This window comes from Mobula birostris, chromosome 8, assembly GCF_030028105.1.
Source record: "Mobula birostris isolate sMobBir1 chromosome 8, sMobBir1.hap1, whole genome shotgun sequence".
NCBI lineage: Eukaryota > Metazoa > Chordata > Chondrichthyes > Myliobatiformes > Myliobatidae > Mobula > Mobula birostris.
In genome coordinates this window covers 39,696,156-39,723,595 of record NC_092377.1, presented here as the reverse complement: position 1 = coordinate 39,723,595, position 27,440 = coordinate 39,696,156, and the positions used below count along the sequence as shown (strand labels likewise).

General features: G+C 39.6%; 1 protein-coding gene across 2 annotated transcripts in view; it reads left to right on the top strand.

The window, feature by feature from the left end:
• Positions 1-27,440, top strand: part of LOC140201248 (echinoderm microtubule-associated protein-like 4) — a 259,599-nt gene that overhangs the window by 181,393 nt on the left and 50,766 nt on the right. For both annotated transcript variants that reach the window (XM_072265023.1, XM_072265022.1), the window contains 7 exons: positions 725-820; positions 4,571-4,705; positions 10,963-11,098; positions 13,515-13,666; positions 14,912-15,037; positions 16,106-16,237; positions 19,272-19,339. In XM_072265023.1, the coding sequence (XP_072121124.1) occupies positions 725-820; positions 4,571-4,705; positions 10,963-11,098; positions 13,515-13,666; positions 14,912-15,037; positions 16,106-16,237; positions 19,272-19,339 (845 nt within the window). The remainder of the gene's footprint in view (positions 1-724; positions 821-4,570; positions 4,706-10,962; positions 11,099-13,514; positions 13,667-14,911; positions 15,038-16,105; positions 16,238-19,271; positions 19,340-27,440) is intronic.

Sequence of the window (27,440 nt, the reverse complement as noted above, 5' to 3'; positions counted from 1 at the left end):
CTGATAGTCTACACTCAATGTTTTAAGCTTCTTCCCCTCCACTATCAGATTTCAGAACAGCCCATGAATACTACCATATTATTCGTCTATTTCACTACTTATTTAAAATATTTTTGTCCCTTATTATAATTTTTATGCATTGTACTGCTGCTGCCAAGCAACAGATTTCATGATGTATGGCAATGATAGTAAACCAGATTCTGATTTTTTTTTTTTGCAGGGTGGTGGGGGGAGATTGGCTTGGTTGTGTTTATTCTCACTGGAATGTAGGAGGCTGAAGGCTGAACTTATAGAAAGGCATGGATGAGTTAAATAGAAGAATTTTATTTCCACAGTCGGCCAGTCTCAAGCTAAAGGGTATGGGGAGAAATTTAAGGAAGGTCTAAATGATATGCTTAAAAGACATATGGGCAGGTACTTGGATAGGAAAAGCTAGAGGGATATGGGCCTAATACTGCTTAATGGGATTACCGTTGATAGATATTATGGTTGGAAAGGATGAGATGGCTGGAAAAGGCTGATTTATGTGCTTCTACACTAATGAAATAGTGACTTAATGGTGAAATTCATCAGTGTAACATCAATTTTATGTTAATAAGCTTGTAATATCTAATATATTCTGGACTAAATATATGTATACCTACTTATTTCTATGCCTTTCAACTTTTATTTTATGAGCTTTTAAAAGGTGAAATTGCATACTCCTTTTCATTAATTACTTTAGGATTCAGGAACTCATCTCTGCGTAGTGGATGACTCCAATGAGCACATGCTAACTGTATGGGAGTGGCAGAAAAAATCCAAAATTGCTGAAATAAAGGTACGTTTGATAGTTGCACGAAGATGAACGTCATCTTGCTAGTTTCACGTTGAGTTTCAGAGTTGCAAGCTTAAATGTATGAAATGCTCCTATCGTTCCTCATTTTATCTATGATAGTTCTGAACATCAATGCTACTATATTGCATTAATTGGAGCAACATTAAAAGGTAAAATTAAAATGTAAAGTGCTGGAAAATTTGACTAGTATTGCAGCATTTGTAGTGAAAGGATGTTTCAGGCATAGATCTCTGCATCATATAAATGGTTTGAGACCTGAAGCATCAACTATATCTCTTTTCAGAAGCTGTCTGACCTACTGATTATTTACAGCGTTTTAAATTTTTTTTCAAACGTAGAAACATAAAAAACCTACAGCACAATACAGGCTCTTTGGCCCACAAAGGTGTGCCGAACGTGTTCCTACCTGAGAAATTACTAGGCTTACCCATAGCCTTCTATTTTTCTAAGCTCCATGTACTGATCCAAAAGTCTCTTAAAAGACCCTATCGTATTTGCCTCCACCACTGTTGCCGGCAGCCCATTCCACGCACTCACCACTCTCTGCATAAAAAAATTTACCCCTGACATCCTGACATCCTGACATCTCCTCTGTACTCCCCATGCCTTAAACCTGTGTCCTCTTGTGGCATTCATTTCAGCCCAGCTCTGACTATCCACACGATCAGTGCCTCTCATCATCTTATACACCTTTATCAGGTCACCTCCCATCCTCCATCGCTCCAAGGAGAAAGGCCGAGTTCACTCAACCTGTTTTCATAAGGCATGCTTCCCAATCCAGGCAACATCCTTGTAAATTTCCTCTGCACCCTGTCTATGGCTTTCACATCCTTCCTGTAGTGAGGTGACCAAAACTGAGCACAGTACTCCAAGCGGGGTCTGACCAGGGTCCTATATAGCTGCAACATCACCTCTCAGCTCCTAAATTCAATTCCACGATTAATGAAGGCCAATACACCATATGCCTTCTTAACCACAGAGTCAACCTGCGCAGCAGCTTTGAGTGTCCTATGGACTCGGACCCCAAGATCCCTCTGATCCTCCGCATTGCCAAGAGTCTTACCATTAATACTATATTCTGTCATCATATTTGACCTACCAAAATGAACCACTTCATGCTTATCTGGGTTGAACAACATCTTGCAATTTTTTAAAATGTTATTACAACTGTAATATTTACAATGCTTAAATTGCTATATATAGTCAAAAATTACTAATCAATTAAGAACCCAAAAAAACTACATGGCCCCTAAAAAAAATTGCACCACCATTCAATAAGATTATTGGCTGATTTAGATCTTGGATTCAGCTTTGGTTTTCTTCCTGTTTTCCCATAACCCTTTATCACTTAATATTTTAAAGGTCTATCTTTGAGTCTTAAATCTGTTCCATGATTTCCCTTCCATACCTCTCTGTTAGAGGTATGGAAGGGAAGCGGATAGTGAGGTCAGCTGTGAGAAGATCATCGGGGTCTCTCTTCCTGCCATTACAGACATTTACACCACACGCTGCATCCAAAGCATTATGAAGGACCCCTCGCGCTCCTCATACAAGCTCTTCTCCCTCCTGCCGTCTGGCAAAAGGCACTGAAGCATTCCGGCTCTCACGACCAGTCTATGTAACAGTTTCTTCCCCCAAGCCATCAGACTCCTCAATACCCAGAGGTTGGACTGACACCAACCTACTGCCTTCTACTGTGCCTATTGTCTTGTTTATTATTTATTGTAATGCCTGCACTGTTTTGTGCACTTTATGCAGTCCTGGGTAGGTCTGTAGTCTTGTGTTGTTTTACGTAGTTCAGTGTAGTTTTTGTATTGTTTCATGTAGCACCATGGTCCTGAAAAATGTCTCGTTTTTACCGTGTACTGCACCAGCAGTTATGGTCGAAATGACAATAAAAAGTGACTTGACTTGACTTGTTGCAGAGAATTCCAGAGTTCCACAAACCCGAGATCTTAGCACTATGCCACTAGTTCTCTGTTCCACATAAAGGGAAAGCATCCTCAGATACTCAAATATTTAAGAAACATTTTTCTTAAGGTTAGTGGAAGTTTACTGTGTTAGTAAAAATGGAAAATATTAAAGTTTACTTTGTTCTTGAGCCTAGGCATGTTAGAGAGAGCCCCTCTCTACAGCTGGCCATAGCTGATGCTCTCAGTAGATTTTTTTAAAAAGTTGTTCTATTTCCGAGAATTTAACATTATCCATTTTTTTAAAGAATCCAAACAATTGTGAACTGTGTTTTATATATGCAACACATGCAAAATGCTGGAGGAACTCAGCAGGCCAGGCAACATCTATGGAAAAGAGTACATTCGATGTTTCGGGCCGAGACCCTTCATCAGGACCGAAGGAAAAAAAGATGAGGTCAGAGTAAGAAGGTGTGGGGGAGGAAGAAACACAAGGTGATAGGTGAAACGAAGAGGAGTGAAGTAAAGAGCTGGGAAGTTGATTGGTGAAAGAGATACAGGGCTGGAGAAGGGGGAATCTGATAGGAGAGGACATGAAGGCCATGGAAGAAAGAAAAGGGGAGGAGCACCAGAGAGAGATGATGGGCAGGTTAGGAGATGAGATGTGTGAGAGAGAGAGGAAAATGGAAGTGGGCAATGGTGAAAGGGGGAGGGGGAGCATTACTAGAAGTTGGAGAAATCAATGTTCTTGCCATCAGGTTGGAGACTACCCAGACAGAATATAAGGTGTTTCTCCTCCAACCTGGCTGTGGCCTCATCGCAATAGTAGAAGAGGCCATGGATTGACATATTGGAATGGAAAGTGGGATTAAAATGGGTGGCCACTGAGAGATCCGGCTTTTTCTGGCAGGCGGAGCGTAGGTACTCGGTGAAGCGGTCTCCCAGTGTACGTCAGGTATCACTGATACACACCGATATTTTGTCACAAACAAGAGAAAATCTGCAGATGCTGGAAATCCAAGCAACACACACAATACACAATGATATTATATGTTAAGATTTGTCATTTGAGGTAGAATTATAATCAGAATTGGCTTTAATATCACCAGTACATGTTGTAAAATTTGTTATGTGGCAGCAGTACAATGCAATACGTAATAAAAATTACAGTACAAATTACAATAAGTATATATTCTGTATATATAAAACAATTAAGTAGTGCCACAAGAGAGGTGAAAATATAGATATTTTAAAATTAATGATCCCTATTGTTATCCAGGATAAATAGAGGTCATAGTGAGCTTACATTAGAAAGCTGATAAAAATCTGGAAGACTAAAGTAAAAGCAGAAAATGCTAGATGTATGCAGCAGGTCAGGCTGCATCTTTGGAAAGAGAAATTGCTTTAAATCAAATATCATTTATTGAAAGGGAAAAACAAATCAGACCAACATCACTAACGTCAAGGCTTAAGTTCAGAAAGGGTCATCGACCCGAAATGCTAAATCAATTTCTCTTTCCATGGTTATTACTAAGTGTTTCAAGCATTTTCTGATTAGATGGTTGATGCTAATTTCAAAAAGGAAAGGGCAACAGCATCAAGAAAGATGGGTCCTTTCTAACAATATGTTCATACGTGAGAAAGCTAAAATTGTTGACAATGTTAATTTGACAATTATAACTTGTACCATATTAATCACAACACTTAAATTTGTTCCCATAGTTGATCATTCTGCTGTGTGATTATGAGAAAAGGTGTATCTTATTTTTATTTGTCGTTCCATAGAGTTAATGTAAAGCTTTTGTTGTTTTGTTTTGGACAGAGTACCAATGAGTCTGTGCTTGCTGCTGATTTTCACCCTACAGACCCCAACACAATAGTAACATGTGGCAAATCGCACGTATTTTTCTGGACGTGGAATGGAAATTCCCTTGCTAGAAAACAGGGAATTTTTGGGGTAAGTTTAGAGATGTCGAACTAAACACAGGTGTCCTTCCGCCATAACTTACTGCCTCCTGTGACAGATTTTGGATGCAAACAGACAGCTTGCTCAGTTTTGTTGCGAAGGAAAGGTTGAGTTCTTTCCTGTTTTTTTAAAATGTGAATTATCAACATATCGCCTCAATCTTTCTTAGACACAACAAATTCCATCACTTCTAAGCCTCTTGCACCAAGGTAATCCCAATAAATGTTGGACAAGTTAAAATCCCCCCACTATTATAACCCTATGGTTCTTGTACCTTTCTGTTATTTACTACATATCTGTTCCTCTAATTCTTACTTTCAATTGGGATGTCTATATTATAACTCCATCAAAGTGATCTGCCCTCTAATCATCTTAAATTCTATCCAAAAGCCCTCATTGGATGACCCTTCCAAGATATCTTAAGTACTAACATTTTGTTGACGTAAATGCAGTTGAGCCTGCCAGCTCTTCCATGCCTTAAATCTGAATTATTCTTCTCTATCAACCTGACTTGATTTATCCTCTGCATTTTTTCCCACCTGCTCTATTGCTACTATGCTTTCCACCCCACTGCAAATTAGTTTAAACCCTCGTGAGTAGTGTGAACAAGCATCCCTACAAGGATGTTGATCCCCTTCCTGTTTTAGTGCTTCTTGTACTGCTCCCACGACCCAGGAAGTGACCTCTATGATCCAAGTACCTAAAGTGTTTCCTATATCAACTCTTTAACCATGTGTTCATCTGTCAACCCTCACTCGATGCATGGTGCAGGGGGTAATCTTGAGATCATCAACCTCAAAGTCATGTCTGATTCCTAAAACTCATTCTGCAGGACCTTATCCGTCTTACGACCAATGTGTTCTCCAATATCTGGCTATTTTCTCTTGCTTATCAAATGTTCATTACCCAACCCCAAACACTGCTGACCTTGGCACCAGTGTGGCAGCATAATATTTCACTCTCAACCACAGAAACACTTATTGTTCTGCTTGCTAATGAATTCCCCACTGCTACTCCTCACCTATTGTAGGTAGTCCATGTCACATAAGCCTGTTAGAGAGTAGCAATTTTGTGTCAAGTCTGAAATCCTGATCTTTACATACACCCTTTCTCTACCATCCAGGGACTGTACTGTGCATTGAAAGCAGTGCTGAATTCCATCGTTGATGTCTCTCTTTGGGCTGTGGTTCCCAACAATATCTGGAGTGCTCCACTTTATCAAGATCTTATCAGGAACCCTGATTGTCAAAAATATGGTTGACGTTTCGGGCCAAGACCCTTCGTCAGGACTAACTGAAAGAAGAGATTTGAAAGTGGAAGGGGGAGATCTGAAGTGATAGGAGAAGACAGGAGGGGGAAGAGATGGAGCTAAGAGCTGGAAGGTTGATTGACAAAAAGGATACAGAGCTGGAGAAGGGAGGGGATCATGGAACGGGAGGCCTGGGGAGAAAGAAAGGGGGAGGGGAGCACCAGAGGAAGATGAAGAGCAGGCAAGAAGTTATTGTGAGAAGGACAGAGGGAGAGAGAGAAAAAAAAAAGAAAGAAATAAATAAGGGATGGGTTAATAAGGGGAGGAGGGGCAGTAACAGAAGTCAGAGGAATCAATGTTCATGCCATCAGGTTGGAGGCTACCCAGACGGAATTTAAGGTGTTGTTCCTCCAACCTGAGTGTGGCTTCATCTTGACAGTAGAGGAGGCCATGGGAGATTTCATATCAGAATAGGAATGGGACATGGAATTAAAATGTGTGGCCACTGGGAGATCCTGCTTTCTCTGGCGGACAGAACATAGGTGTGTTCAGCGAAACGGTCTCCCAGTCTGCATCGGGTCTTGCCAATATGTAGAAGGCTGCACCAGGAGCACCGGACGCAGTATACTGTATCACACCAGCTGACTCACAAGTGAAGTGTCACCTCACCTGGAAGGACTATCTGGGGCCCTGAATGGTGGTGAAGGAGGAAGTGTAAGGGAAGGTGTAGCACTTGTTCTGCTTACAAGGATAAGTGCTGGGAGGGAGATCGGTGGGAAGGAATGGGGGGGATGAATGGACAAGAGAGTTGCGTAGGGAGCGATCCCTGCGGAAAGCAGAAAGGTGGGGGAGGGAAAGATGTGCTTGGTGGTGGGATCCCGTTGGAGGTGGCGGAAGTTACGGAGAATAATATGTTGGACCCAGAGGCTGGTGGGGTGGTAGGTGAGGACAAGGGGAACCCTATCCCTAAAGGGGTGGCAGGAGGATGGAGTGAGAGCAGATGTATGTGAAATGGGAGAGATGTGTTTGAGAGCAGAGTTGATGGTGGAGGAAAAGAAGCCCCTTTCTTTAAAAAAGGAGGACACCTTCATCGTCCTGGAATGAAAAGCCTCATCCTGAGAGCAGATGCGACGGAGATGGAGGAATTGCGAGAAGGGGATGGCATTTTTGCAAGAGACAGGGTGGGAAGAGGAATAGTCCAGGTAGCTGTGAGAGTCTAGCAACACACCTCAAAGTTGCTGGTAAACGCAGCAGGCCAGGCAGCATCTCTAGGAAGAGGTACAGTCGTGTGTTGCTTGAACTTCCAGCATCTGCAGAATTTCTTGTGTTAGCTGTGAGAGTCTGTAGGCTCTCCATCTTCCTCTGGTGCTCCCCTCCCCCTTACTTTCTCCCCAGGCCTCCTGTCCCATGATCCTCTCCCTTCTCCAGCTATGTATCCCTTTTGCCAATCTACTTTCCAGCTCTTAGCTTCATCCCTCCCCCTCCTGTCTTCTCCTATCATTTTGGATCTCCCCCTCCCCCTCCCACTTCCAAATCTCTAACTATCTCTTCTTTCAGTTAGTCCTGACGAAGCGTCTCGGCCCGAAACATCGACTGTACCTCTTCCTAAAGATGCTGCCTGGCCTGCTGCGTTCCACCAGCATTTTGTGTGTGTTGCTTTCCAGCATCTGCCGATTTCCTCGTGTTTGCGTTGTCAAAAATACAGTGTGTTCATTGGGGGCAGGTTGGTGAATGATCTCGGTGTTGAGTGCAAAGCACCTTCCCTTTGCTTAAGTGAATACATTGAAAATAGCTTGAAGTTTAGCGTAAACTTGAGAAACACTGTCTCATTCTGCCCTGCAGAGCTAATGTATGGTTAGAATGACAATAAAGTTTTTTGAACCTTGAATCTTTGAATCTAAAGTGTGTGGGGGAAGGGATGCTGATGGGTGTTACAGCGGTTGTTTCCATGCTTTAGCTTGGCTCCTTTTGTTCATAATACACAGAAAACAAAAGTGGTTTAATTTCCAAGGAGTTAGCATCCTTTGGTTTCACATGTATGCTGTAAACTGAACTTTCCATTGGGTGGAAATATTTAACTTTGCTTTTCTCTTAGCCCCTCATTGCTCATGGACTTTGGGGAGAATTGCTTTAATTCCTTGATAATGGCTTTTACAAGGCAGAATATAAAATGTTTAATGTAAAGAGAGGAAAGTGGACAATACAAGATTGTGAGGAGAAAGCAATAAGTAAGCAGAGATTGGGCATAAAGTCACTTTAATTTTCTTTTAATCTCCAAGCCAAAAAGAGAAGAAGTTTTCCTGTTTAATAATTCCCTAATTCTGCATATTATTAAATAAAATGGACAAGTATAAAAAGAACCTTCAGCACTTTAACAAGTATTATCACAAAATCAAAATGCTGCAATAATCTTGAACAAATGTAACCTTAGTTTAACTGCAGTTGCTTTTATTTAAGTTTAGGAAACTAGGTTCAGTGTCAGTTTAAATTGGTTCTCTTTTTTTTTGTATCCTCGGTGTACTCTTCTCAATTCTGAAAATAAAATTCAGGAAGCATCATTTCATCATTTTAGTTGGCAATGTTTCCTGTACTCTTAAATTGAATAATGTGTAACTTTATACACATTCAGAAAATACTCGCAGAGATGCAGTTGAAGAGAAAATTAAAATATGAAAGACGTTGCTGTTAGTCTTTCATTCATCTGCAGCTGTTAGCTTGCTGAAACATTCACTTACCTCTATCTTTGCAATATGCAAAGCCCTGCTTACTCCCCATAATACAGCCATAGCTGAGTCCAAACAGTCAAGATTTGAGTATATTTGACTGCCAACATGAAATACTATTAAGCCTTACATAACTCTTTCAGAACTATGCCAGAACAAAGCTGACTACCCAGTGGATTTTCTGCAACAGCAAATCAAGGGGGTTATTAGCAAACCTACTAATAACCCCCTTGATTGTTCCCTTCAGTCTGTTGCTTAACATCCAATATGAGCCATCTTTTCAGCTGGATTTGCTGCGTTCCCCCCCCTCTCCTTCTCACTGAGCCCTAGTCTTCAACTTTGTTTGCAGTCACACTTTCCTATAGTTCTTCTTTCTCCCTCTCTATATGACCTTCAAGAGTTTATTGGAGAAATCCACATTCCACTCTGTGATTCCATACCCACTGATCTGCAAGCCACACGACTCCCAGTTATTCTGGTAAATGTTATAAATGTTGTTTGTACCTCAGGCTTGTAAGAAAGATACTGAGTAATGTTAATCAAGATGTAGATTGTACAAATGAAATTGTTAGGCTAGATTTGAGGAGAAGTTCATGAAGCTGTGGGCAGTTAGTGTAATGATTTACAGCGCTAGCTATCCTGGTTCGATTCATGGCACTGTCTGTAAGGAGTTTGTCTGTTATCCCCATGACATCGTGGGTTTCCTCTGAGTGCTCCGGTTTCCTCCCACATTCCAAAGATATTCAGGTTAAGGTTAGTAAGGTGTGGGCATGCTATGTTGCTGCCAGAAGCACAGCATCACTTGCAGGCTGCCCCCAGAAATTCTTGGGCTGTGTTGGTCGTTGACACAAACAACACGTTTCACTGCATATACATTGAAATATCAAAACACGACAAATACAACTGAACTTATCTTAAGCATATTCAGGATGGTTTCTTACAGTAATATGTTGAAGTCCATACAGGTAGCACATTTTCAAATCTGGTATCTGGGTTTATTTTGATCTTTTATTAAAAGGTCCCCGAAGGCAGAATGATCATTGTATGTTGGGAATATTGTATTCAATTTGTTGGTTAAACACTTGAGCCTGAAATTAGAATCCTAAAATTAAATTAGGGTAATTATAATAGAGCTACAGAAAAGTGGAAAATTAGATTGAAGGGTAAGATAGTAGATCAGCAGTAACAGACATTTAGGAACCAGTTTCACAAATTAAGTAATCCAACATTCAAGTGAAAAATGTTCTGCAAGGAGAATGTAACATCTGTGAAGGAAGAAATAAATAATGGCATTAAATTGAAGGCAAAGACAGAATATTGAGAAGATTGCTGATAAGTCAGGGTATTTGGATTTTCTTTTAAAAATGCTGCATAAAAATAAAGTGGCAGAATATAAAATGTGAGAGTAAATTAGCAAATAATATGAAAACAAAGAGTTTCTGTAAGCATAAAGGGAAAGAAAATAACCAGACTTTGGTCTCCTGAAGAATAAGACTTGGGAATTAATATTGGAAATAGAGAAATGACAGAGACTCTTAAGTAATTATTTGGCAGAGAAATGGTAGATGGAATTTAACCTGGACAAGTTTAAGATGATGGGAGGTCAAATGCAAGAAGGAAATTACTGCAAGTGGCAGGATTCTTGGAACACTGTGGTTGTAAGTCTATATCTCCCTGAAAATGTTAGGTGGATAAGGTGGTACAGAAGGCATATGGCTTACTTACCTTCATTAGTCAGGGAATTGAGTATAACAGTTAGCAAGTCCTGGTCCAGCTAAGGTTGGGCTACATTTCGAATATTGTATGCTGTTCTGGTCATCACATTGGAGGAATGATGTGCAGCCTTTGGAAAGGGTGCAAAAGGAGTTCACCATTAGCTCCAAGGAGAAGTGAAACAAACTTAGATTGTTTTCTCTAGAGTGCAAGGGGCTGAGAGGCGAGTAATTAGTAGTATATACTAAAGGCATAGACAGGGTAAATGATTTTCTTAGGATAGAAATGTCAAGTACAAGAAAGCACAGGGTTTAAGGTGAGGGAAGGGAAGGTTTGAAGGAAAGTTGCAAGGCAAATATTTGCTCTGAGAGGGAATGCCTGGAATATGCTGCCAGAGGAGGTGTTAGATGCAAATACAAAAATGATGTTTGAGGCATTTAGACTGACACATGAACAGACAGGGAATGCAGCATCAAACAACCAAAGCAAAACCCAATTTACATAATATATACAACAGCGCACGTTGGGTTCAGTATTTAAAACTCAGTGTTTTTATCTTTCAGAAATATGAAAAACCGAAATTTGTACAGTGCTTAGCATTTTTGGAGAATGGTGATGTGCTAACTGGAGATTCTGGAGGAATAATGCTAATTTGGAATCGAACTACTGTGGAATCTGCACAGGGAAAAGGACCCAAAGGTAATTGCAGTTGTTACTAAATCTCAAATTTAAGTTGGTATTGGCAGAAAGCAAAATACTTTTAATGAAAGAGGTGCAATCTATAACTTGATCATTCAAAATAAAAGTGAAACTGAGATCTGCAAAAAAAAAATAGGAAGTGATGGAAATAGTCAACCGGTCAGCCGGCAACTGTTGAGAGAGAAATGGTTAATATTCCAGGTGAATCTGAGTAAGAGTCATGAATTGAAACTTTAATTCTGTGCATAGCCTGCTGAGTATTTGCAACATTTTAATTTTTTAAAATATCTGCATTTAGATTTTTGTCTATTATTAAGGTAGTAGTTTATTTAACTAAATAGGTTTTATTAGCTAGGTTTTGATAAGCCATTGCAGAATAGCTACATAAAAGTGGCCTGTTAAATGGGTGGAAGTCAGTAAAAAAAAAGTTTCAGTTAATGTAAAGTATAATAAAAATCCAGAATTCCAATAATATATGACCACTGAATATGACGTTGACATTGTAACATTTAATAGGTTTGGTTAGTTAGGAACATGAAAACTCATGGAATAAAATGACAGATAGCACGAAGGGACACAATTAACAATGAGGCAGAAAACAGAGTTGTGGTTTCTCAAGGTCTGGTATAAAGAACAATGTTAGATTTGGGGGAAAAAGATGATTAGGGGTTGCAGGGCAGGCTTCTGAAATTTACATCAAACACAAAGCTTGGAAATTTAGCGAACTGTGGGGAAGATATTGTGCTCTGGCTGGTGGACTGTATGGCAGATGAAACTCAATGCAAGAAAAATACTGCATGTTGGTAGAAACAATGAGGTGAAGCAGTATGTGCTGAATGATAATTGAAAAGTAAAAAGATTAGGTGTTTGAAAAAAAACAATTTCGAGTTTTAAGATTGTACCATTTAATTTATGTTCAAAACTTTAGATCTTGAAATGTTTCAAAGTAACTGAAACTTTAAAAAGCACTGTTAATAAAACATCTGAAATTCTGGGTTTTATAAATGAGCGCATGAGGTATGAGAGTCAGGAAGTTATAGTAAAACTGTGTAAAATATTAGTTTGGTCCCAGCAGCAGTATTGTGCTTGATCTGGGCATGACACCTTGGGAAGCAACAAAGTTTTTGGGAAGAGTATTTAAGAGAGAAATTGTAAGTAACTTTTAAGGTGCAGAGGGACTTAAGACTCCCAGAAGGTTAATTTACAGGTTGAGTCTGGGTAAAGAAAGCAAATGCAGTGTTTGCATTTATTTCAGGGGGAATAGAATATAAAAGCAACGAGATAATGCTGAGGCTTTATAATACACTAGTCAGACCACTCTTGGAGTATTGTCAACAGTTTTAGGCCCCATTTCTCAGAAAGGATTGTTGTCATTGGAGAGAGTCCAGAGGAGGTTCAGGAGGATGATTCTGGAAATGAAGGGGTTAACATATGAGGAGCATTTGGCAGCTTTGGTCCTGTACTCACTGGAATTTAGAAGAATGCAGGGAGATCTCATTGAAACCTATTGAATGTTGCAAGGACTAGATAGTGTGGATGTGGAGAGGATTTTTCCTGTGGCGGGGGTGTCCAGAACTAGAGGGCACAACCTCAAAATTGAGGGGTAACCCTATAGAACAGAGGTAAGAAGGAATTTTTTTAGCCAGAGAGTAGTGAATCTGTTGAATGCTCTGCCACAGACTGCGGTGGAGGCCAAGTCCATGGGTATATTTAAAGCGGAAGTTGATAGTTTCCTGATCGGTCAGGACATCAAAGGATATGACGAGAAGGCAGGTGTATAGGGTTGAGTGGGATCCAGGATCAGCCATGATGGAATGGCAGAGTAGACCCAATGGTCTGAATGGCCTAATTCTGCTCCTATGTCTTATGTTCTTACAGTCTTATGATAGGAAAGAACCAGAAGCAAACTTAAGCTATTTTTGTGTGTAAAGAGTATAGTAGTTAGGTTCAGGCATCAAATAAAGTTAGAGGATATGGATGCATGACTGGAACTTAAAAAGAAAATTAAATAAAGGAAAGAAAGGAGGGGAAGAAATGACAAGGGTATTAGGAAGGTATGAGTGTGATGTCAAAGGATTAACTGGATTGTTCTTGTAAAGAGCCATTTGAAAGACAGAATGGCCTCACTGTTCTCTACCTGCTGCAACACTCAATGCTGTTCAGGGACTTATGCCAATCACCTCCTTGGGCTGGTCTTGGTTCTTGATTCCTCTAAAGCAGGGGTTCCCAACCTTTTTTTATGCCATTTTCCCCAGGTTGGGAACCCCTGCTACAAAATAATCTAGCTGGTGCAAGTTTAAGATTGTGTATTAGGTTTTTTTTTAAAGGATGCAGGTAAATAAATGAAACATCAATGGGTTTGACAGATTTTATTGTTCTCTATCCTTATGATACAAATAAACTTATCATTGTTTAGGGGTGTATCAGATCAGCAGGCAAATTAAAGCACACGATGGGAGTGTATTTACTCTCTGCCAAATGAGAAATGGAATGCTGCTAACAGGGGGTGGGAAAGATCGCAAAATCATCCTGTGGGATCACGACCTCATTGCAGAAAGGGAAATTGAGGTAAGCTTATTGTTGTACTTTATGGGAATGGTCTTCAAGTATACGTTTTTAAAAATAATTTAGTAGGCTACATTGATTGCTGGGAAATATTTGCAAGTTTTTTAATTGGACGGGTACTCAAATACATTAGAGTCATGGAGTTGTGCAGACCATCGGCCCAAATCATCAATGCTGATGAGTGGGTATCTCTCCATATAAGTCATATTTCCTGGCAATTAGCTTTCTATGCCTATGCAATTTAAGTATTCATCTAGTCACTTCTTAAATGATGCCAGTGGTCCAACTTCAACCACTTTCTCAGGCAGTTCAATCCAGTTCTTGGGTGAAGAAGATCCTTCTCGTATCCCCCTAAAATTTCTTTCCCCTTACTCTAGTTCTATGTCCTTCAAATGAAAAGTGGAATCGTAAGCACTATGAATTGCAAAATCTGAAAAGTAATCTGTATGAGGAAAGTAAGGAAGAGGCTTAAGTCAATTATAAGAATACAGAAACCGGGGAGTGTTTGTTAACAAACCTATAAAGGTAATAGAACAGATTAGCTGATTTGCTAATAAAGTATTTGCAACCATGAGATTTATAAGGGGGTAGAATATGTATTCATTTGATGATATTGCTGAATACTTGAGGAATTATTGAGAATGCCATTGCTGAAAGAAGTTTCTTTAAGCCACACTTCTATAGTTGATGACAGTGCCAACCTACTTCAACAATGCTTCCGAACTCTGCAACTTCTGTTCAAAGACTTATGAAGGCAAAAAGTTTTAAGGGGCAATCGCTGTCTTAAGGTGTTCAGCTATTTCATCATTGACATGCTGTCATGATGCCTTCATTGATATCCAAGAATTCTCCAGGAACTATCTTTCTGGAAGTGATATCACTAGATAATTTGCAGTAGTTTACTAGGTCATAAGTACCAAATCAAAGTCACTAGGGTAAACAATAAAAACATCTTCACTAATGAAAAGTTTTATTTTACACACATTGCCTCTAAGTTAGAACGTAATGTTTCATTGATACATGTAGATGTAATTTCAGCCAATTTTCCCATAGAGAATTGGGAAGTGTGAAATAGCATAACATTGATGTATTGAGTTTTTGTCTATTAGAAATCCTGACATTGAATATATATGTTTTTCAGTAGTGTGAGATTTTCTTTATGTGTTATTCAAAATTTTACTGTTTTTGTTTAACATTGAGTGACAGTATAACACTTGTATTTTTTTTACATCTTCTTGTGTGGGTTAGGTTCCTGATCAGTTTGGAGCCATTCGAGCTGTCGCAGAGGGAAAAGGTGACCAATTTCTAATTGGTACCTCACGCAACTTCATTTTAAGAGGAACCTTCAATGATGGGTTCCAGGTAGAAGTACAGGTGTGTAACACATTCACCTTTAGAGGGCTTCATTTAGGTAGCAAACTACTTGTTTACAATGAGAAACGTCAAATTTTCTGGAACAGGCTGATTGCCAAATATTTTTATTCCTCAGAAAATTTTTTAAAATCTGGAAATTTTTGAACCTACAGCTTTTATTTGGTGTGTAATAACAATATTGTTCTCTATATTTAATGCATAATTGTTTAAAAAAGCAGAAAAATTATTAGATTGACTTCCATTGATTATTATATTTTTGAATTTTGTTTGTGTATCTTGTTAATGCCATGGTCCTAATATTCTTTTACATCTATATTAAATCATGATTGTCATCACAATGTAATATCTGGAAAAATTTTATATAAACATATCTTTTGCATGGTTAAGAATAAAATAATAAAATAATTCAAAATACATTTTTCAACATCTTGTATTTCTAACACCTGTAATAAAGTTTGAAAAATTGAAGCAATTAAGATTTTAAAATTAAATGTATTAACTACATTTTTTGTTGCAAAATTCTTCACAATTGAGTTTTATCCCTGATACCTTATAATGCTCATTATTCAAAATAGAAATAAAACTCATTTTCTGTGTTATTTTCTCTGAAATAGGAAGTATTTTAAGTAATACCTATCTGCATGGTTGGCGCGCGGCCAAGTGGTTAAGGCGTTGGTCTAGTGATCTGAAGGTCGCTAGTTTGAGTCTCAGCTGAGGCAGTGTGTTGTGTCCTTGAGCAAGGCACTTAACCACACTTTGTACTGCGATGACACCGGTGCCAAGCTGTATCAGCCCTTGCCCTTCCCTTGGATGACGTCGGTGGCATGGAGAGGGGAGACTTGCAACATGGGCAACTGCCAGTCTTCCCTACAACCTTGCCCAGGCCTGCGACCTGGAAACCTTCCAAGGCGCAAATCCATGGTCTGCGAGACTAACGGTTGCCTATATATATGTGCATGATGTTCACTATGTGGATGTTGTTTTTACCTTCTGTATATTTAAAAGTTAAATTTTGATTATTTTAGTTGGTTCAATTTTTTCTAAAGCTTGTATTATTGATTGTTGTAGGGTCATACAGATGAGCTCTGGGGTCTAGCAACACATCCTTTCAAGGACCTTTTCCTGACTTGTGCCCAGGATCGACAAGTCTGCTTGTGGAACTCTGTGGACCACACCCTTGAATGGAGCAAAATCTTGGATGTAAATACTTAAGCACTTTTTAATTTTTGTTAAAAGAGATTACATATATTTTTTTTATTTTTCAGACAATTATATGTCCATTATTTTAAATGTACAGGAGTGTGTTTTCTTCCAAGCCAGAACCCTCTAAAAGTTCTTCATTTTTTTCAGCACCAGTCACTGAATGGCTCTGGGTAACACTGCTTAAGATGATTCCAAGAATCATTATTTCAAAAGGCAGAATGTTTTGCCACAAATGTTGAATGTTTTCTTTGGGAAGTGATAGCTTAAAAGCAAGATTTGGGTGAATTGACTATACTTTATTAGGAATTTGAAGAGATTTGGTATGTCAACAAATACACTCAAAAACTTCTATAGATGTACTATAGAGAGCATTCTGACAGGCTGCATCACTGTCTGGTATGGGGGGCGGGGCGGGGGGAGCTACTGCACAGGACCGAAAGAAGCTGCAGAGGGTTGTAAATTTAGTCAGCTCCATGTTGGGTACTAGCCTAAAAAGTACCCAGGAGATTTTCAAGGAGCAGTGTCTCAGAAAGGCAGCATCCATTATTAAGGACCTCTGGCAGCCAGGGCATGTCCTTTTCTCACTTTGCCATCAGGTAGGAGGTACAGAAGCCTGAAGGCACACATTCAGCAATTCAGGAACAGCTTCTTCCCCTCTGCCATCGGATTCCTAAATGGACATTAAAGCCGTGAACACTACCTCACTTTTAAAAAAATATATAATATTTCTGTTTATTGCACGATGTTTAATCTATTCAATATATGTATACTCTATAAAGTATGCTGATTAAGATTTACTTATTTATTATTACTTTTTTCTACTATATTATGTATTGCATTGAACTGCTGCTATTAAGTTAACAAATCACGTGTCGGAGGTAATAAACCTGATTCTGACCCTAGAACATTTCAAAATAATACTGTTTATAAGAGTGGAAGCTTCAATTTTCTGGATAAGTGCAAAAGGAATAAGCCTGGCAAAAGCAAAACATTCAACAGAAGATGGTTATTTTAAAAATAAATCTTTATAAATGCAGACTGTTCAGTCTAAGATCAATACTGGCAATATAACAACATAACTTTGTTATGTCAGCATCGCCTAAAGTGCTTTCAGAAACTTAACATCTTGCCTGATCAATCTGCTTAAAGGTTTGGAGACATGGCATTTGACATTTGAAGAGTCAGCACTATGTTTCTGTTCTCTCGAAATGTATTTATCATTAATGATGATAAATGGGAAGTACCAATTGCTATTTGATCAGATTTAGTGTGGCTTATACAATTTTTTTCAGAGCTGTAGCATATAAAATAAATTATATACTGAATGTTAATACATATTAGGTGATAAAGTAGGAATTGTATTTGGTGTGGGGAGTCAAAATGGTTAAGAAAGAAGCTGAAAGAGATCTGTGGAATGATACTGGACTGTTGCTAAGTGTACTCCTTACTTGATCTTATCTTGCTTTAAAAAAGGCTTCAACTATAGATATTGTAATTATGCAGCAAGTATAGCATGGCTGCCCATTCTGCACTGTCCCCAGTATCCCAGATGGAAAAATTACCTACCATCAAAACCCAAGAACCTTTCTTGACTTCATGCCCTCCTCCTTCCCCATTTTATTTTCCTCCCCCTCTCTTCCTGTTCTGTATTGATATTCAACCTTTCTCCCTTTGTCTTCACTAATGCCCTGTTCTTGCCTTGCCCTATTCTCCATCACAAATGGATCTGAACTGTGAGTTTAATGGTTAATTGTAATGCCTCACTGGCTTCTAAGGATGCATAATTTCAGTTTTTTTTAAAGTCAAAATGTTAGAAGAATAAATGATTTCTTTGCAAATGGTTCTGGTGCAAACAATTCACCATGATTTATTTATGTGTTGGCAAAAATAGGTGTTGGTTTGGCATGCCAGCATAGCCACACTTTGTTTACTTTTCAGCTTGTTCTAATGAAGTTGATGGTGGAATATCTTAAACAGTATTGGAAGCCAGAAAATGGTGTTGTGCCCACACTTGATCCGCTGGGATTATACGTTATACTTTATTGTCGCCAAACAATTGATACTAGAATGTACAATCATCACAGCAGTATTTGATTCTGTGCTTCCCGCTCCCTGGATTACAAATCGATAGTAAATATTAAAAATTTAAATTATAAATCATAAATAGAAAATAGAAAAATGGAAAGTAAGGTAGTGCAAAAAAACCGAGAGGCAGGTCCGGATATTTGGAGGATACGACCCAGATCAGGGTCAGGATCCGTTCAGCAGTCTTATCACAGTTGGAAAGAAGCTGTTTCCAAATCTGGTTGTACGAGTCTTCAAGCTCCTGAGCCTTCTCCCGGAAGGAAGAGGGACGAAAAGTGTGTTGGCTGGGTGGGTCGTGTCCTTGACTTTCCTGGCAGTACTGCTCCGACAGCGTGCGGTGTAAAGTGAGTCCAAGAACGGAAGGTTGGTTTGTGTGATGTGCTGCGCCATGTTCACGATCTTCTGCAGCTTCTTCTGGTCTTGGACAGGACAACTTCCATACCAGGTTGTGATGCACCCTAGAAGAATACTTTCTACGGTGCATCTATAAAAGTTAGTGAGGGTTTTAGGGGTCAGGCCAAATTTCTTTAGCTTTCTTAGGAAGTAAAGGCGCTGGTGGGCCTTCTTGGCAGTGGATTCTGCTTGGTTGAACCAAGTCAGGTCATTTGTGATATTGATCCACGAAACTTAAAGCTTTTGACCTGTTCCATTTGCGCACCACCGATGTAAATTGGATTAAATGAATGGCAGAGTGTATCTTTCTCTGCCACTATTCATATTCTTATTCTGATTGTGTTAGGATAAGAATTCAACCATTTTATATTGCTGATGACCAAGGAGCAGTACTACATGCAGTTAAGATTGTGTGTGACTTGAAGATGGGCAAGTCCTTTACTGGACTTTTTTTGTTGTTGTGGCAGATGTTGGATCATTTGGAAGCTTCAGTAATTGAAGGGGTATATATATATTTAAATTTCCAAATGTAAATTAAGTTATCTCTCTTTAGGAACCAGGTCATTGTGCTGAATTCCATCCCAGCGGTGTTGTGGTTGCCATCGGGACTCATTCAGGCAGGTAAGTCCAAATCTTTGCATGGACCTTTTGGGTCTTCATCTAAAAGAGTTTGTACATGTTTGAGGTAGTGTAATATATTTTCTTACACTAAAACTATCTGCATATCTTAAATTATTGCTTCATTGTGCCTTTACTTTAATCAGTCTAGTGATGTCAGCTATGTTTTCATCTGTTCTAAGCTTTAAAATCCTCACTTCTAGTAGTTATTGTGGTATTTCTAATGGCATAGAAGGAGGCCATTTGATCCATATGCCTATTTACCCCTTAGTACAATCTCATTCTCCCATTATTTCCCTGCAACTCACCAGCTTATCAACTCTACTCTCAACTTAAATTTCAGCCTCTTCCTGCTTTATGATATTCTGTAAAGTCGTAATCTCTTTGGTAAGCTTTTGTTGATTGGCCAAAGTTCTCCTCAGGTAGCTTGGTGTCAGTGAAATGATTCAAGGATCACCTTAGTTATGGACCTTCATTATTCAAGACCTTAATTATATGGACAAACTGGAGAACCTGTGATTGTTCTCCTTGGGACTGTGGAGGTTGTGAGGAGATTTGACAGAGATAGATAAATAAGCAGAATAGAGGGATATTGTTCTGATTAGCAAATACTTTCTATTCCTTTAGAAGACATAGGTTGAGCACTTTTTGATATGGGATTCAGGGTATTTAAAGCAAGTGATTGTGGATGGAGTGCATTTTCAGGGATAATTGAGGAGGTAAATTCAATTATAACCTTCTAAAGGGAGCTGAAGAAGTGTCTGAGTTTTCAAGGCTGTCAGAGGAGGGTGGGGGAGTGGGACTTGCTGGATTGCTGTCTCTGCTTTCCATGGTGGTCACTCTCTCAATGATTGCAATTAGCAAATGTTGGTATAGATTTAACAGGCTGAATTATTTATATCAGAAGTGTTACTATTTTGCCAAAACTCATGAAGCAGTACCCTTGTGAAACTGTAGAGCTTAAAATTCAAAGCATCTACTATCCTATCTTCTGAAAGCATTTAGTGCTTCACTCATATTATTATCCAAAGAGAGTTTTATTATTTATCCCTTATGCCATTGAGAGGATGATAGTGAACTGCTTTCCTGAAAAGTTACAGTCCATGGGGTAAAAGTCCTCTTACAGTACATCATTCATCGCAACTTCCACCATCTTCAATGGGACCCTATCACCAAGCACATCTTTACCTTGCCCCCAGTCTCCACTTTACGTAGTGGTCACTCTCTCCATGATTCCATTGTCCATTCATACTCCCCCCCCCCCCCAATCTCTCCTAGCACTTATCCTTGCAGTGGAAGAAGTGCTACACCTGCCCATTCACCCTGTTCTCCTCCTCCATTCAGAGTCCCAAACATTTCTTCCAGGTGAGGCAATATTTCACCTGCAAGTCTGTCAGGGTTATCTACTGTATCCAGTGCTCCTGATGCAACTTCCTCTACATCAGTGAGACCCAACATAGATTGGGGGACTGCTTTGATGAACACCTTTGCTCCATCCACAACAAGCTGGACTTCCTAGTGGCCAACCATTTTAATTCCAATCCCCATTCCCATTCTAACACATTGGTTCATCATACGAATTGCCGTGTTAAGACCACTTTCGGGTTGGAGGAACAACACCTTTTATTCCATATGGGTAACCTCCAAAGTGATGGCATGAGCATTGACTTCTCTAACTTCTGATAGTTTTTCCTCTTCTCTCTTCCCTCTTCTTTCATTCCCCGCTCTGGCTACCACCTTACTCTTCTGTTCTATTTACCTGTTTGTTACCTCCCAGTGGTGCCATTCCTCGTTACCCTTCCTTCCATGGTCCATTCTCCTCTTCTATCAGATTCCTCTTTAGCCCTTTACATTTTCCATCTGTCATCACCCCCACCTCTCCCTGCTTCTCACTTCATCCAACCTCCTCCATCTGCCTAGCTTCCCCTCCTCTCTCCTTATTCTGCCTTCTTCTTCTTCCCCCTTCCTTTCCAGTTCTGATGAAGGGTCTCAGCCCAAAACATCAACATTTCTTCCTGACCCCAGTTCCCCCAGCATTTTTATGTGTTACTCGGCGCTTCCAGTATCTGCAGAATCTCGTGTGTGTGTGTGTGTTATACTGTTGTTGTTCTTTAATTGTGAAATTCTGAGACTTTTTCTCAGATGCAATTAATGAATGACTCTGTATTTTCAAACCAGTGTTGTGTATAATTTGAGGGGAACTTGCAGGTGTTACTGTTTCCCAAAATCATGCTTTTGTCCCAATAGATATAAAATGTCATTGGTTTGGATAATGTGGTGAAGAAAAACATGGGTAGTTTCTATTGTGCTTTCTGTAGATAATGTAAATATTGTTGCAATGATGAAATCAGTCAATGAAAGACTGTTGAAAGACAGGATATTGAAATGGAATCGTTTGCCTTGGATAATGCTGAGTTAGATGGTCAGAGAATTTGTTGGAGCTGGTGAGAGAGAGCCTGTCTGAGACACCGAAGTGTTGGTTTATGTAGGTTTTGATGGACTCTAGATCAAGGTCTACTTGGGGGGGTAGGGGTGGTTGCTATTGTTTGCATGGTGGGGGTGTGTTTATATTTCTGCTGATGCGAGTGGGGGGACGGTTGATGCTTCTGCTGCTTCTGTGGGAGGGAGGAAGGGGTCTTGGGGCTCTGATGTTTCTATCATACTTTTTTTGGGGTTTCTTCTTTCATATATGTCTGTGAAGAGTAAGAATTTCAGGTTGTCTACTGTATACATTCTCTGATATTAAATTGAATCATTTGAACTTAGACAATTATTCTATCCCTTGTTGGAGTTCCTTCGTATACTAAACATATTAGAGAGGTATTGTTTTTTTTAATCATTAATTGGATGTGAATGTCATTTATAGCATGCCACTGAATGCCTTTGAAATCTAGTCAAGGTATTTCTTCAATGCAATAAGGCAAAGAGTTCAAGATTTTACCAAAAATGAATGGGGGAATTGGATCTCATTTCAAGATGTACAGTATGATTTATGAATTGGAGTGGAACCTAGAGAGTGTGATGTTTATTTGCAGCAATTGCTCTTCTAGATCATAGAGGTCATATATTTGAATCAGCAAGTAAGTGCAGGTGTTATCCATAGCAACCATAATGCAGTAGTGGTAGAAAGGAAGAATGTTTAAAATAAGGAATAGTGAATGTCAGTGAGTCACTTGGACAGAACACCCTATGTTGAGTGGCTTTCTGATTAATGGACAAACCCTCTCTGCAGGTTCCCCACTGCTACCTCAATTTGTTGAAAGTAAAGCACTCAGAAATGATGATGCGATTGACTGTGGAGGGGTAATGGCTAGAATGTATTGTCAGAGAGCATTCACTTGGCACATCAACCCAAAGCTGAATATTCTTTGTCATGCTGTAATTGTTTTGTTATCTGATGAGTTATAGATGGAACTGAACATTATAAAATCATCATTAATATTGCCATTTCTAAGATGGAGGGAGGTCATTGTTTGTTGGAACAAAAGTGCTGTACTTAGGAACTCATAGGAACTAAGTATAGTTCTCTTAATTAGACACAGTACTCTACTCATGGCCAAATCAGTATTCAATTAAAAGTCCAAAATGACTTCCTTGCTCTTGTATTTTGTATTTTCATTTATGAAGACCAAGACAGTATATACCTGTGTGTCAACCCACTTTTCAATCTTCCCTGCCACATTCAAAACATTATAAACATATATCTTTAGATACAGTTTTAACCACCAGAGAGTTTTTGTTTTGATTCCCTTTGGATCTTAATGGGTGAAAACTGGGCTAAAACAAAGCAAAGTAATTCTTATAGAACCCAAACTAAGCAATATTGAGTAGTTCATTGGTGTAAGAGTCATTAGATAGGTGTTTTTAAGTGCTGATAATTGGAAAGAGGTGATGTTGGTAAATGTGGTATAAATGGCCTTAATGGACAGCCACTGCCTCAAAGTGCCAGAGTCTCAGATTCAGTCCTGATCTTGGATTCTGACTTTCTGGAGTTTGCATATTCTCCTGGTGATCTTGTAGATTTCAACCTGGGTGCTCCAGTTCCCTCCCACAGCTACTGACAATTGCCCCTAGTGCATAGGTGAATGGTAGAATGGATGAAGCTGATGGATTTGAAAGCTTTTTGACAAAAGAACAAATTTTCACTTTGTCATTAGTACTCTCGTCTGTCAGTACTTAGGAAATTATCTGTTCTTAGTTTTTTACTTGTACTATTCCACCAGAAGAGGAAAGATAGGTCAGTTGTTTCACAAGGATAACTGCTAGGATAATGTTAAACATAGAAAACATAGAAACATAGAAAATAGGTGCAGGAGTAGGCCATTCAGCCCTTCGAGCCTGCACCGCCGTTCAGTATGATCATGGCTGATCATCCAACTCAGAACCCTGTACGTGCCTTCTCTCCATACCCGCTAATCCCTTTAGCCACAAGGGCCATATCTAACTCCCTCTTAAATATAGCTAGTGAACTGGCCTCAACTGTTTCCTGTGGCAGAGAATTCCACAGATTCACCACTCTCTGTGTGAAGAAGTTTTTCCCCATCTTGGTCCTAAAAGGCTTCCCCTTTATCCTTAAACTGTGACCCCTCGTTCTGGACTTCCCCAACATCAGGGACAATCTTCCTGCATCATTCTGGACTTCTCCAACGTCGGGAACAATCTTCCTGCATCTGATTGGGTAAATAAAATATTGGCAAATGGGAATTCTATTTTTTTTTTGGTTTTGGCGGTCAGGAAGTTACAGGGTGCTTCAAGCACATTAATACAACTTATTTATGGATTTTCAGATTTGGTATTTATGATCTTGACTGTAGATTAAATGATATCAGCATAATTAACAACCAGTTTATTGAATAACCATATAACATATATAACATATACCCATATAACAATTACAGCACAGAAACAGGCCGTCTCGGTCCTTCTAGTCCGTGCTGAACTCTTACTCTCACTCTCACCTAGTCTCACCGACCTGCACTCAGCCCATAACCCTCCATTCCTTTCCTGTCCATATATCTATCCAATTTAACTTTAAATGACAACATCGAACTTGCCTCCACCAATTCTGCTGGAAGCTCATTCCACACAGCTACCACTCTCTGAGTAAAGAAGTTCCCCCTCATGTTACCCCTAAACTTTTGCCCTTTAACTCTCAACTCATGTCCTCTTGTTTGAATCTCCCCCACCCTCAATGGAAAAAACCTATCCACGTCAACTCTATCTATTCCCCTCATTATTTTAAATAGATAGATAGATATACTTTATTAATCCCGATGGAACTTTGGTTTCGTTACAGCCGCACCAACCAAGAATAGAGCGTAAATATAGCAATACAAAAAACCCCAAAAATACCTCTATCAAGTCCCCCCTCAACCTTCTACACTCCAAAGAATAAAGACCCAACTTGTTCAACCTTTCTCTGTAACTTAGGAGATAAAACCCAGGCAACATTCTAGTAAATCTCCTCTGTACTCTCATAGAGACTTTTTCTGAATTTTTTGAGTTCTTAGTGCAAAACAAAATTACATTTTCAAAACTCTTTAGACAGTGAAGGTTTTGTATAGGTGGTTGAAATCTATTAGACAAACTGAACCTTTAAACAAACTACTAATTTAGAAATATTTCAATAAATCACTTGATATATGGGAATTTATCATTTGAAGCACCTCTTATGGTGACGAGTTGAGGTTCAAAGTACATTTATTATCGCAGTATGTGTACTAAAAACACCCTTGAGATTGGTCTCCTTTCAGGCAGCCACAAAACAAAGAAACCTAATAAAACCCATAAGAAAAAGAGACTGTCAAACACCCATTGTGCAGAGGAAAAAAGCAAGTCATACAAACAATAAAAGTAAGCAAATAACATTCAGAACTGAAGTTCACAAAAGTGAGTCCAGAGCCACAAAACTATTTATCACTTCAGGAGCCCATTAGTTGCAGCCACAGCCTCTGTTCAGCGCAGAGAAGTGTAAACCTCGTAGAGCAGTGAGCTGAACCTTTTCAATCTGGCCTAGTGTTTAAATCATCCAAACCTCAGATCGCTCCTTACTCTCGGACCTGGGCCCCACCATTTTGATATGCTCTCGAGCCTGGGCCCTGTTGCCTCAATTCGGTCCATACCTGACCTTTCCAATTCAGCCCAGTGCTTAAATAAGTCAAACCTCGTGTCTTACCTCAATCTTGGGTCCTAACGCCTTGACTCCACTCACCTTGCCTTGCTTCTGCCTCATTGATCACCTCACAATCCGCTCCAGCAGGGATCAAACACTCGCTCATTCCCTGCACTCAGACCTAGGCCTTGCCGCCTCAATTCAGCCCATACTCGCCACATCACAACCGCCCTGCACCTTCAAGACTTCAGTTCACACTGCAAAATTGCAGGTCATACAAACGAAGTAAGAAAAAACTGTTAAAGAATCTTAGGTTTGTATGTGGTGACGTATGTGTTCTGATAATAAATGATACTTTTTGACAGTGTGAACTGAAGCAGGGAATACTGGAGATAATCAACAAGTGGTGCAGCACCTGGAAGTGATAGTCCCTGTGAAATGTCACTGGCCTTTCTCTTTCCAAAACTGCTGCCTAGCAGGCAGAGTATTTCTGGTCTTATTTCAATTTTCCAAAATCTGCAATATCTTGCTCTTGGATTAAAAAATAAATGCTGACGCTTTCATATCTTCTCTGAGCACTTTACACCAAATTCACTGTGATTTAGTACTTTACCTTGTGCATGATACAGTAAGAAAAAACCATTCACAGGACTTAATGCAGCTCTGATTTGTAATGTTTATAATATAAAAGATCTATTGGTCCAGATGTCATCTGTTTAGAATATATTTTACTTTGATCTTTCAGAAAGGACTCTAAAGAATTGCATTCCTAACATAACTAATGTCCTGCCAGACATTGCTAGAATGTTTGCGATATCTGTGGACTCAATCACTCTTCATTCTGTGTCTTGATTTATTTTCGTAAAATTTCAGAAGGTTTCTTGGAAGGGAGCAGTTGAAGAAAACTAAGTCAGAAAAATTGAATGGTTGTTGGATATTAATTTGAAGCTTAGGAAATGTTTATTATGCTTCTATTCAGTAATTACTAACTTGTCCTTTTAAACATGCAGAGTTTAAAGCCCAGAGCAACACACACAAAGTACAGGAGGAACTCAAAGTCAGACAGCGTCTAAGAAATGGAATAAATAGTCGATGTTTCAGGTGAAGATTCTTCCTCAAGACTGGAAAGGAAGGGGGCAAATGCCAGAATAAGAAGCTGGGGGGAGGGGAAGGAGTACAGACTGGCAGATAAGTGAGACCGGCTGAGGGGAAAGGAGGGTGCCAGAAGTGAGAAGCTGGAAGGTTATGGATGGGAAAGGAAGAAGAATAGATCTGATAGGAGATGAGAGTGGGCAACCAAAGAAAGGGAAGTAGAAGGGGCATCAGAGGGAGGTGAATGGAAGGTGAGGGGGAAGAGATAAGAGGGGAGCTATGATGGGGAATGGAAATAGAGAGAGGGGAGGGGATGAATTACTGGAGAATAGAGAAATCGCTGATCTAGACAAAATGTGAGGTATTACGAAAAGAGTCCTGCCGAAGGGTCTCAGCCTGAAATGTCGACTGTACTTTTTTCCATAGATGCTGCCTGGCCTGCTGAGCTCCTCCGGTACTTTGTGTGTGTTGCTTGGATTTCCAGCATCTGCAGATTTTGTCTTGTCTGTGAGGTATTGCTCCTCCAATTTGAGAATGGCCCCATCATGGCAGTAGTGGAGGTCATGAACCAACATGTCAGATTGGGAATGGGAAGTAGAATTATAATGGGTGGCCACCGGGAAATGTAGATGTAGAAGGGGCTGCACCGCGAACACTTGATACAGAAGCTGACCCTGACAGACTTGCAGGTGAAATGTTAGTTCGCCTGGAAGCTCTGTTTGAGGCCTTTAAGTGGTGGTAAAGGAGCAGGTGTGACACTTGTCCTGCTTGCAGGGTCAAGTACCAGGAGGGAGATCAGTGGAGAATGACAAGTAGATAAAGGAGTCATGCAGATAATGATTCTTGTGGACAGAGAGGAGTGGGAGGATGTGTGTAGTGGTAGGATCCTGTTGAAGATGG